General features: G+C 38.9%; 1 protein-coding gene across 1 annotated transcript in view; it reads left to right on the top strand.

The window, feature by feature from the left end:
• Positions 1–11,317, top strand: part of IPO5 (importin 5) — a 51,859-nt gene extending 40,542 nt beyond the window's left edge. The window contains exons 22-26 of the mRNA XM_069802439.1: positions 2,160–2,282; positions 2,911–3,130; positions 6,527–6,755; positions 8,303–8,444; positions 11,174–11,317. Of these exons, the coding sequence (XP_069658540.1) occupies positions 2,160–2,282; positions 2,911–3,130; positions 6,527–6,755; positions 8,303–8,444; positions 11,174–11,260 (801 nt within the window). The 3' untranslated portion in view covers positions 11,261–11,317. The remainder of the gene's footprint in view (positions 1–2,159; positions 2,283–2,910; positions 3,131–6,526; positions 6,756–8,302; positions 8,445–11,173) is intronic.
• Positions 11,318–12,054: the final 737 nt, after the last annotated feature.

The raw sequence follows: 12,054 nt of genomic DNA, 5'->3' as shown, positions 1-12,054 counted from the left end.
AAGCAGCAGTTTCAGAAAAGCTGAATCCATACTCTGCAACGGAGTTGCAAGGCATCTTTAAAAATGCTTTACTTTATATTTGACCTTGCTGATTTTTTTTAAAGACTGCAAGGAAGGCTTGTCTGCATTACCCTATGAAAGCAGGAGTGGGACCAGAATGTCACTTGCCATATGGACAGAATTAATATATGGTAATGAGTAACATTTGGATATACACCTTTCGTCCCAGAATATGTTTATGTAGCCCTTATCTCAAGGCGGCAGAAATATAAGGGAGTACAGAAGTTGTGAAAGATATTCAAACAGTAGCTTCAGTAAGATACCCAGATACAGCCCTAGCTTAGGCATAACTAAACTGCTGATTTGATCGAGCGTGGGAGAAGGCATACCCTAAGCAAGTGTTATGCTTTCCCCCGACCATCTCTTATCAGCTATTAGTAAACAGGCAATACCAGGCTAGGTGGACCTCGTGGTGTGCTGCAGCAGTTCTCTACCTTTGTTTTCATTTGCATGTATGTTCCAGAGTTGTTAAGCCTTGACAGTGCAGAAGTTGTCTAACTGGGGATGGTTTAAATATCCAGTTGCGGGAAGCTGCATGTTGCATGAGGAATACTTACTAGTTTCTCACTCGGGACCAGAAACTAGCTGTATTCTGTTTTCCCTGCCTGTTAAAGTATGAACTGATTAAATGAACCATACTGAGTACAACAGAACTTGCTTTAAAACAAAGTTAAATGGTTTTCTCAACACAAGTGTGTCCAGGCAACAATTCTTGCTTGCAGATGTAACACGAATTCATAGCTGAATCTGAGCAAAGGATCTTTACTTCATCAGAGCAACTGATGTCATCTATCTTGACTTCTGTAAGGCCTTTGACATGGTCCCACACAACATCCTTGTCTCTCAATTGGAGAGATGTGGATTGGATGGATGGGCTATTGGGTGGGTAAGGAGCTGGCTGGATGGCCATGTCCAAAGAGTTGCATTCAGTGGCTTAATGTCCAAATGGAGATCAGTAACAAGGGGTGTCCCTGGGGGGTCTGTACTGGGACCAGTACTGTTCAATATCTTTATTAAGAGCATAGGTAGTGGGATTGAGTGCATCCTCAGCAAGTTTGCAGATGACACCAATCTGAGTGGTGCGGTTGATGTGCTTGAGGGAAGGGATGTCATCCAAAGGGACCTGGACAGGCTTGAGAGGTGGGCCTGTGCGAACCTCAGGAAGTTGAACAAGGTCAAGTGCAAGGTCCTGCATGTGGGTTGGGGCAACCCCCGGTATCAATACAGACTGGGGGATGAATGGATTGAGAGCAGCCCTGTGGAGAAGGACTTGGGGATACCAGTGGATGGAAAAATTGCAGCTAAGCCAGCAATGTGCACTTGCAGCCCAGAAAGTTGGTTGTAACCTGGGCTGCATCAAAAGAAGTGTGGCCAGCAGGTTGAGAGAGGTGATTCTCCCTCTCTACTCTGCTCTGGTGAGACCCCACCTGAGCATCCAGCCCTGGGGTCCCCAGTACAAGCAAGACATGGACCTGTTGGAGCGGGTCCAGAGGAGGGCCACAAAAATGGTCAGAGGGCTGGAACACCTCTCCTATGAAGACAGGCTGAGAGAGTTCAGGTTGTTCAGCCTGGAGAAGAGAAGGCTCTGGGGAGACCTTATAGCAGCCTTTCAATATATAAAGAGCTTACATGAAATAGAGAGACATTTTACCAGGGCCTGTAGTGACAGGACAAGGGGCAACAGTTTTAAACTAAAAATGGGTAGGTTTAGATTGAACGTAAGGAAGAATTTTTTTACGATGAGGGTGGTGAGGCACTGGAACAGGTTGCCCAGGGAAGTTGTGGCTGCCCCATCCCTGGCAGTGTTCAAGGCCAGGTTGGATGGGGCTTTGAGCAACCTGGTCTAGTGGAAGGTGTCCCTGCCCATGGCAGCGGGGTTGGAACTAGATGATCTTTAAGGTTCCTTCCAACCCAAACCATTCTATCATTCTATTATCAGACCAAGAGTTGAAAAATAGTGGACTTAAAAAGATTGGTTTTACAAAACCAAATCATTGAACAACTTTATTCCATTAGTTTAGAGACCTTAGCATTTCATGTGACTTCCACTATTTTGAAGATTGTTAGTCTTAATGTGAGTTGTATCTTTTTCCTATCAGGATGACAGTGATGTTTATATTTTGACTAAAGTATCAGACATTTTGCACTCAATATTCAGCAGTTATAAGGAGAAGGTACTGCCGTGGTTTGAAAGGCTACTTCCACTAATTGTCAACCTAATTGTAAGTACCTTGCTTTCTTTCAATTTGACGCTGATTTTTTTTTTCTGATGTGTTAACAGGCCTTCGATGCTGGAATCTTAGAGAACTTGGTAGATGAATGTAGCAATTACTGTTTTGCAAAATAGAGGCAGTTGAAGGTTTATTCTGGATCAAGTATGAAGTTATTACCCTATGCTTTGTGAACAGCTGCACTGCTGTGACACTTCTGATTTCTGTGTTGCAAGACCCAGGATCATTGACACACAAATATTTTGAGAAATTGAATTTGCCTGGCAGTGTCCAATACTCTCTAAAGTGGATTTCAAGAAGAGGGCCAAAAAAGAGCTGCAGACTAGTGGGGAAAATTGAGACTGAAATAGGTAACAGAGTGTGAAATAGAGGTAAAGGATTTAGCCTAAAATCATTCTTTTAATTAGCTCAGATATTCACCTGGATTTTGTTTTGTTCGTGGTGTTGCTGCAAGTATCGCTACAGAAAATTATGCACTTGTAACATTAAATTTAATCCAGGAAGATTTTAACAAAAATACTAGACCACTGTTACTATGATTGTTCTGTTGATATAATCATTGACTGTACAAATATTACTAGTTTTAAGGTGGTTTAAATGTTACCTGTTTTTGATGCAGTGTCCACACAGGCCATGGCCAGACAGGCAGTGGGGGCTATGCATTTTTGACGATATTGTAGAGCACTGCAGCCCCTCCTCGTTCAAGTACGCGGAATACTTCCTGAGGCCAATGCTACAGTCAATATGTGACAATAGCCCAGAGGTTAGGCAAGCAGCTGCCTATGGTGTTGGAGTTATGGCACAATTTGGTGGGGACAGCTATCGTCCTTTTTGCACAGGTATGTACATGCATCTAATAAAAGGATCTGAATGTGTGATTTGGGGCGGGGGGGTTAAAAATTGCTCACATTTTGGTTAGTGAGGTCTCTTCCCTTTGGCAGTGAAATAGATTGCCGGTATAACCTGTGTGGCAGACTGGTGATGATTAGTAAAGTACCTGAATTCCTTGGGCCTCTAATGATGTTCTGCTTAGTAGCATTTCTGTTGCAGAGCTTACTGCTTAGCAAACTTGTTCTACTTTTTTTTTTTTTTTTAAAATATGGTCTGAGATGCACATGTTCATTTCATAAAAAATAGCTTTCTGCACACACCTGTCTCATAGTTGCTTTTTATTAATACTGATGTGGTTACATATTAATGCAAAACCCTTAGGATGCCTGGAAAAATTATGTAAGTGACCTGTATTAAGGAGTAGCCTAGAATACAACTAATGTGGCTCTCTGCTTTCCCGTTACATAAAAAGCAGGAACCTGATTTCTGTGCCTGCTTTCTTTCTGAATGTCTCAAGCTTCTCTAAAACTTCATCTTGAATTTAAAGAAATAATTGTCTGCTGGCACTCTTCTTGCCAGTCAACAAAGTTAATTTTGCACACTAAATAGCATCCCTTATCAGAGGTGGGGTTTTTTTCCTTTTTTAAGAAAATATTTAGTCAGCTGTTTCAAATAGGTATTTCATGTAAGTCTTGAAACGAAATTCAAAATTATGTAAGAAAATAAGAACCCTGTTATAGGGATAAATTAGGGCTTTAACACAAGGAGGTTAGAGGTTGTAATTTTCACTGTTAGTGTAAATGTAACTGTCACATGGTGACAATCAAGATGAGGTGTCATTAAAAAAAAAAAAGCAGGATGGGAAACCTTGCAGTGAAACATTAGGAGCATTAAAATTTAAAATTGTCTAGAAAAATACTTCCCAAAGGGGTTTTTTTTGTGAACTTTTCCATAAGGTTTTTCTGTCTTGCCTCAAGGCTAGAGGAGTAGAGACTGAAGTCAAGACAGTTCTGATATTGGAGTTTTGGGGGTTTTTAGCATCTGTTGAAGTCTCATCTTTTCATTAGTTAGACTTTACCTTGGCCCACTTAAACTTTGTAACAACTTTGATCCTTTTCTTTGTATTTGGACAAATAATCCTTGATTAAACCCAGACACTTGGCTTCTCCTTTAGTTGGATGTTTAGATAAAATGACCTTTCTACTTTACAGCATACAGCTTACTAGCAGGCTCCTCAAAAGTATTTTAAATTCTTTTATATGTACAGGAAAGAAATTTGTGATTTATTTTAATAGATGAAGATGTGCTGTGATTAGAAACAAAATAAATCCGTGGCATGAGAAGCCTTCTGCCCCGTAGGGTTTACTGTCTTCTCTGAAAACATCATGTTTGTGAGCTTTTATTTATAATTTAATTTCCTTACTGATTAATGTATAGCACTGGCATATTGTTCTACTGCAAGTTTGTAACAGTATGTAAAGACTCGAGACTATTCAGAAAAAGCACATGTATTAACATGAGCGTCTTTGGCAGTAAACTGAAAAAGTACAGGAATATAGGGAGAACTTGTAAATCACACAAGAGCTACATTATGATGAAACAAAAAGAATCAAAAATAGAATTAGTAAAGAGCAAAGAAATAAAATTGAAGGAAAAACTATAGCAAATCAAGTAACTTTCTAAATGGGGTTACAAGGTTACAATTTACATGACTGTCAAGTTGCTTCCATTTCATATGTTGGTGGAAGAAAATCATCAGCTATTCTCTGTGAATACTGTATTAATCAACTGCATGTGTTTCTTCCTAAATCTTAGCAGTGGCCTCAACTTTTGGTGGTGCAAGATGTCAAAGCAGTCAGTCCTTGGGAAAAAAAAAATTATTATTAATAGAAGATGGTCTCTTATAGTCAAAAGGGGTTTTTAGGGATTATCTACCACAACATGTATGTGAGAGTAGATCTGTTTTCTAGACAAGAAGAAAACTTTTCTGCCAAACTGTAGGGAGGAGGCTATGCTGATTCATTTTGATGCCCTCCTAATCTTACAGCTCCAAGGACACACATACCTACAGAGTCATCCATCGATATTAAGCACTATGAGAAAACACAGATAAGATTTAGCTTCAGCAGTCATGAAAACCTGAGGTTTACAGTGCAGACTCAGTTTCCCTGGACATTGTAGGCTTCTACGAAACAAATTCTGCTTTGCAGAAAAGTCCAGCATTGTTATGCTGCATTCAATACACAAGCTAGTGGGTCTGATGACCAATATTTCTGCTGTTCTGTAATGTTTATCAACTCCATAAAAGTATCCTTGTCTAGCTTAGGGTTAATCATGTTTTTCCATAGCTGCTAAATTCTTCAAAAATCCAATTCAGTGAAGTTAATATAGCAGGTGTCATTGTGTAATCCTTAACTGCAAAGCTGCTACTTATTCATCAAAATGAAGTAGTGTGAGAACTCGCTCTTCCTCAGAAATTGGAGTTATTTTGAAGTGTGCTTTTTCTGCACAATTCCACAACCTGTTTTCTGTGCTGATAGAGAATTTCACAGATTTAGCATTACATTTTTAGCAGAACAACACAAGGGGGAATTGTTCCTGCATGTATGTAGAGTGCTGTGAAGTCTGCAGGGACACTAGTAACTAAAGCATGACATTAATGTTCGTTTAGAAGTGTGCATGTGTTTACCTGCATGACTATGAAAAAAAAGTATATATAATTGCTATTAACCTAGCTAGAAAATAGGCATTTTTCCTTGATGTTTGATTTTTACAACTTAAATCATGCCAGGTAGATTCACCAGATGAGATTACTCCAATGAGCTTTTCCTAGTGCACCTTTTAGTGGTGGGAGGTGTATATATGTATGTACATATATATATATATATATATAAAAAAATGTGTGTGCACACAAGCAACAGACATACAGCAGGCACGCACTGTAGACATGCACTACAGTCCAAATTAATGTGAATGTTATGGTATCAGTGCTTTTTATCATCGTGTGTTTATAGAACCTGTTAGATTAAAAAGATAATGCTTGTTATCTATGTTTTTACTATAAATGACAATGTCTTGTATATTGTAGATTACATAACTCTAATTGAGAGAGATGAGAAGATTTTTATTTTTCTTTCTTCTGAGCGAATTCAGACTTTTGCAGTAGCTGTTTTCTTTTGTTTCCTTGCATAGCTTTATCTATCTGTTTGTTTTTCATATGATGATTATTGAGCAGGGAAGAACCTAGAAGTAGCGGGACATTGAGATGTCTAGATTTTGGTGTTTGGGCCACAAAAAAAATCCCATTTTTAATACGTGCAGTAGTCTCATGTAGAATTTGTGATGTTAACAAAATATAACTTGATTGTGCATTTAACTTTATTCTTGTGTTGTTTAACAATTAGAGGCGCTTCCATTGCTGGTGAGAGTCATTCAATCACCAGATGCCAAAACCAAAGAGAATGTCAATGCAACAGAGAACTGCATTTCAGCTGTAGGAAAGATAATGAAGTTCAAGCCTGACTGTGTAAATGTTGAAGAAGTCCTGCCACACTGGTTATCATGGCTTCCGCTTCATGAAGATAAAGAAGAAGCTGTTCATACTTTCAATTATCTGTGTGACTTAATTGAGAGGTAAGGCAAAGTCTTGACATTCAGAAAGTAAGCCTGTTTGCAGGTTCTTTCCTTTCATTCATTTCCCCAGACTGAGAAACTGCCAGGTTAATCTGCATATGCTTTAGAGGAGATAATTTGGAAGGTGAGAACTAAGCCTTCCGCGATGTTACTGCTGTTTTTTTAAACAATCAGTTTTCTCATCCTAACTAATGTCTGTATGGCTTGAAAAAATTCCTGGCTGTTTTATATGTACATGATGGGGAAAGGATGAGCTGGGAACTTCCACAGAAGATTTCAGGGAAATTTTTGATACTCTGCTTACATACCAGCATTAATAACTGATCAGGTCTTTTTACTTAAGAGCAGCACACAAGCCCTTGCAGCCTTCTTTTCATAACCTTTTAAAGTAGCTTTGCACCTTTTTGCTTTCCAAAAGCTTGAGTATCGACAAAGTGAAGTATGAAATAGAGAAATGATACAGACAAATTCATGGTACAGTGCTATCTCCTTTAATAAGTTTGTAATAATAATTTCATTTATAATTGAAAGCATCTTGTCCCACAGCTTGTTCTTCAGATTTGTGCTCTCTCCCATAGGTCAATGGAGGAAACAAAGATAATTCTTCTAGTGTGGGTGCAAGTTGCACTTCATAATTGAGTGGAAGAATGTCAGCTTCTGAAATGTTATGTAGTAGCCATGTTCTGGCTGACACTGTATTATTATATCTTAGTAGAAAAACAGAAAGGAAATAACTTAGATTTCCTACAGTCTTTTCTACTATGTGAATACCTTGTATCTCTTGGTGTTTTATTAAGGCAAGATCTCAAAATGGGTGGTGGCAACTGAGTGCCTAGACTAATAATAGTATAGTTGTGTAGAGACACCATAATAATACCGATATGTATGCATATATACACACACATACATAGAAATTGGGAATTACAGTAGTAGCACACTTTTGTACCCAGCTCTGTGCAGGTGGCTCAGCCTTGCTACGTACTTCTCTGGAGCTCTCAGTCCTGTGTTCCAGCAGTGGTAGGTGGCAGAGCTGGAAGTAGATCATGTTTTCCACCCAGATCCCTGGTTGCCAGTACTCCTCTACTCCCAACACTTGGCTGGGAAGGAGGGAGCAGAACGGCTTACTTGCTGTGTCAGTGAGAGTGCTGGTGGTGAAGTCACTGGTGCTCCTGACACCAGTAACGCAACCTCCTCCACATTGCTGCACTGAGAGAGAGAGGAATAAGCCCTTTTAGGCAGGGTATTTCTGTCATGCTGTTTTACAGTTCCATCTGCATGGAACTCAACTGTTCTGTAAAGTTCAGAACTTCTTCCTGATAAAGTGTAGGCTGATTAAAGGATTGGCTGGTTAAATATTAACAGGAGAGGGAACATTCTGTCAGCAGGCATCAAAGCTATGCATACTTATTCAGCTGAGTGAAACTTAGATGTAAATAAGCAGCTTTAGAATAAGATATTTCAAAATCAGTCGACAATGTAAAATGCTTACATTATTTTTTTTTAGTTAAAGATTAATTTATTTGTAATGTGTATCTTCATTGTAACAGCAACAACCCAGTTGTCCTCGGTCCGAACAACTCTAACCTTCCCAGAATATTTGGTATAATTGCGGATGGTGAAATTCATGAAGCTATTAAACATGAAGATCCGTGTACCAAGCGGTTGGCTAATGTTGTTCGCCAAGTGCAGGTAAATAAATGCTTGCTTAGGTATAAAGGCAACATTTAAAATCTACTTTCAGAAGTAACTGAACTGTTAAACCAATTTTGACAGCCTTGTCACCTTAGAGAATAACGCTTCAACCAGTGATCTTGGAGATCCTTGGACACTCCTTGAACCATTAATGATAAAACTTGGTAACATTTGTACTTCAGTAAAGTTTGACTCTTTTGATAAACTTCAGAAGCTTATTAATTTAAAAAAAAAAAAAGCTTTAAGATACATGCAGCTAGATAGTTAATGTGCTAGCCAGTATTAGTTGTTTGGGGGGGGGGTTCTGAGCCAGAAATTAAAATCCGGAGAGAAATCTGCCTATCTCTGTATCAGTGAACTGTTCTGCAGGATTTGATCCAACATGTGGTTCCTGTAAAGGGTCCCCAGCACCCTGTGATGACTTAATAATATAGCAGAGCCTTGGGATCTTTGCTAGAGAATGAGTGCAAACCACAAGTAGTTTTACTACTGCCCTCTTTAATCCAGTGCAAATACAGGCGGCTGTTCAGTGTTTTCCCTACCTTTGGGGAACTGCCTCAAGGTTCGCTTCCTTTAAGCCATAATGAGTATTTACGGTGCTGGGTGATGGGCATGTCCAAGTATTTAAGCTGCAGGTCTCTACGGTGTTGTAAGTGTAGTGCTCATAGGGCAGATCTGATCCGGGGCCAGATGTTATCAGGTGGATGTACTTGACAGTTGCAGCACCTAATGATAGAAAGTGTTGTGCCTGGCAAGCATATGGTGTATAAAAATGTGTAGAGGATTTGGAGCAGCAGCTGTTCAATTATTGTCCATTCTACCTGGCATGCTTTGGCAAAATTCAGGCTCAAGAATTTCAGGAATACTTGATTTTGGAAAGTATTCACTTGGATGAGTGTATCAGCCTGTGAGATCCATTATGTCTGGTAGAAAATGACTTGTTAGAACTCTGAAGGCATAAAAAGAGTGAAATCAAGCAAAGTTTCAAAGTGAAAGTGGAATAAGTGCCTGCTCTAGATTCTGGCTGTCAGATATGAATCCTTCTGTTAGTACTTAAAGTCTGGGTGTGGAACTTTATATTAGGGTATGCTAATGCATTTGTTCACTTTACCTTAAGTGCTTAAGGTTAGTTGATTTTTTTTTTTTTTTAATTTATTTTATTAACAATGCAGTGGCATATACATGTAAAGATTAGTTGTGTATAGCAAAGTCTTGTTTTGGCCAGGAACAATAGGAACGTTAACACGGAAACAAGACTTCTGCATTGGTTAAATAATTTACCTTCAGACTGTGGGGGAAAAATCGCAAAGGTCATGTTTTTTCAAAAATATGGTTTTAGCATACTGTTACCAATTGTGTGTCTCTTCACACATAGTACTTTGACTTTAGTAAAGCACTGTAAATGTTTTATACTATGTTAGGAACTTTAAAGGCTGTGTAGTTGCTAACAGTCTGCCTGCTGCTGGTGCTGCTGCTTCCCAGATTCCAGAAGAAATTCTTTTTTTTAATGATCTCAGTAAGCTGTTTCTCAGCCAGCATCTGACATGAGCAACGTTATGGTCATAGTTGGAATTAAACAAACTTTTTTCCTCATGCTTAGGTATTCTTAGGCCAGAAATATTTCAGTGTAGAGTATGAATTTAAATGGGTGTCAGAAATGCTGGAAGAGCGAGCACATTTAATTCTGCAGTATTCCATTATACATTGAGAGTCTAAAATGCCTAATATTATTTAAAACTAAAAACACAAATTCAGCTTGAGGACTTTGTTTTCAAATTCTGTGAATCCCTTTTTAATTTGATTTTTTTAAGTGTGTGAGGAAAGGGCATTATAATAGAGCTGAAAATAAAATACACCAAATACAAATTAAAAGAATTTTTTTAACAAGTATACTGTTGTCGCAAAAGCCAATCTAAAGACCTACAGCCAGTCACCTATGATTTTTAATTTCCCTATCATTGTCCTTCTAAAGAAAGCAGGGTGCCAGTTGCTTCCAGCTTCTATTGATAAGTGAATAAATACTTCTTCCCCACCTTCTTTAATTTTCAGCATTTTCTGGTACCGTTAGAACCAGTCCCTGCTGATGGTGACTTTAAAAGCTAATGTCTCAGCCAAAGGCTGTGGTAACACAGATGAGGTATACTGAGGGGCAGGAAAGCCTGCTATGTATGTTCTCTTCTCTCTGGGAAGTAATTTACTATTCCTTTCACTAAACAGCAATGCTGTGTTTTGGCAGCAGAATTTTGCACATGCACACACAGTGTGTATGTCATGCTGTAATCACAGTGCACCCGTCCTCTGAACGCGTTACTGGTGTGCCAGTGCCCAAAAAATGCTCTCGTGTTTAGACATGGTTCAGTTTTGCCCGAACGTTGATCTTTTAACTTCAGTGCAAAATGGAGCCAACGTTTTAGGCTATGGTTAACTTAAGGGTGTCAATTGCCGTTTGACCCACTTAGTTACAGGGAGTTCCCGGGAGTTTTGAGTCAATTACTCTGCTACTATTTAACCAGTAAATAGTTAGCACTGCCTCTCTTTAGCATTTTAGAGCATCTCTAGTTGAACCTGTGTAGGACTGTGTAACTGAAGATTTCAGTCTGTTCTCTGGCATATATATTACAGGAATAAGCCCAGTGAATATTGAGCTTTGTAAACATACGAAAGTTTAGCGTGTGCCTTGGAAGCTTGTCAGCCTGCATAAAGCCAACTTCTCATTTGTTTTCTAGACATCTGGAGGATTGTGGACAGAATGCATATCACAGCTCAATGCAGATCAACAGGCAGCCATACAGGAGCTCCTGAACTCTGCTTGAAGGGCCTTAATTATCATCTGCAAGAAAACTAACTCCAAATAAACGTTTACCCTATTGTTTAGGTTTCTTTTGTTTCTTTTTTGAGTAAAACCAGAACTGTAGTGCGTGTAGGCCATTCTTCTGCAACCTACAGACAGTGGCAGCAGGAAGAAGCATTCTTTCAGAAGGGTGTTAAAATCAGTTTCTATCCCACAACACGGAAGAAGTTTCCTGTAAACCCTACAATAGCACTGAAGAGTATTTTTCTAACGGTATAAGCCATCCATACGATGGTGAAAGGGAAACAAGTTGAATTTTCTCATTAGACATAATGAATTAAGAAACAGCTTTAAGACCTTCAGCGGTAGATGTACGTTATAACAGATAAACGTTTCTCTACATCTAGTGTTAATTGTATTAATTGGAGTGTGAGTCTTTGTAGGGTAGAAAGTGTCCTTCTGCCCAACAAGTTAGTAGATCAAAAGATGAAAAACTGAAGACAAACATCGAGCATGAAGACCTCATTGATCGCACTTTCAGATTCCCAAAAACAACTTGTACAGTGACTCAATGAGGAAAGCTGTTCAGCTTCCAGCCCTTGAATGTGAAGTCTCTTTGGCATGTCTGACAGTATCTCATTCACTCCTCAATAAATGACATTGAAACACAAGAAGCTTGTCTAGAAGTTCAGTGATGTGTGGTTCTTTTAATTTCCTGTTGTGAAAAGGTGCAAGTAACAAACTATACAAGTCATGATTTTATACTGGAAACTTTGTATATTGTTGCCTATTACAGATTTTATGCATTTTCGTTTC

Source organism: Haliaeetus albicilla, chromosome 15 (assembly GCF_947461875.1).
Source record: "Haliaeetus albicilla chromosome 15, bHalAlb1.1, whole genome shotgun sequence".
NCBI classification, from domain to species: Eukaryota; Metazoa; Chordata; class Aves; order Accipitriformes; family Accipitridae; genus Haliaeetus; species Haliaeetus albicilla.
Note: the sequence above shows the minus strand (reverse complement) of the source record. Positions and strands in the feature narration are given on the sequence as shown.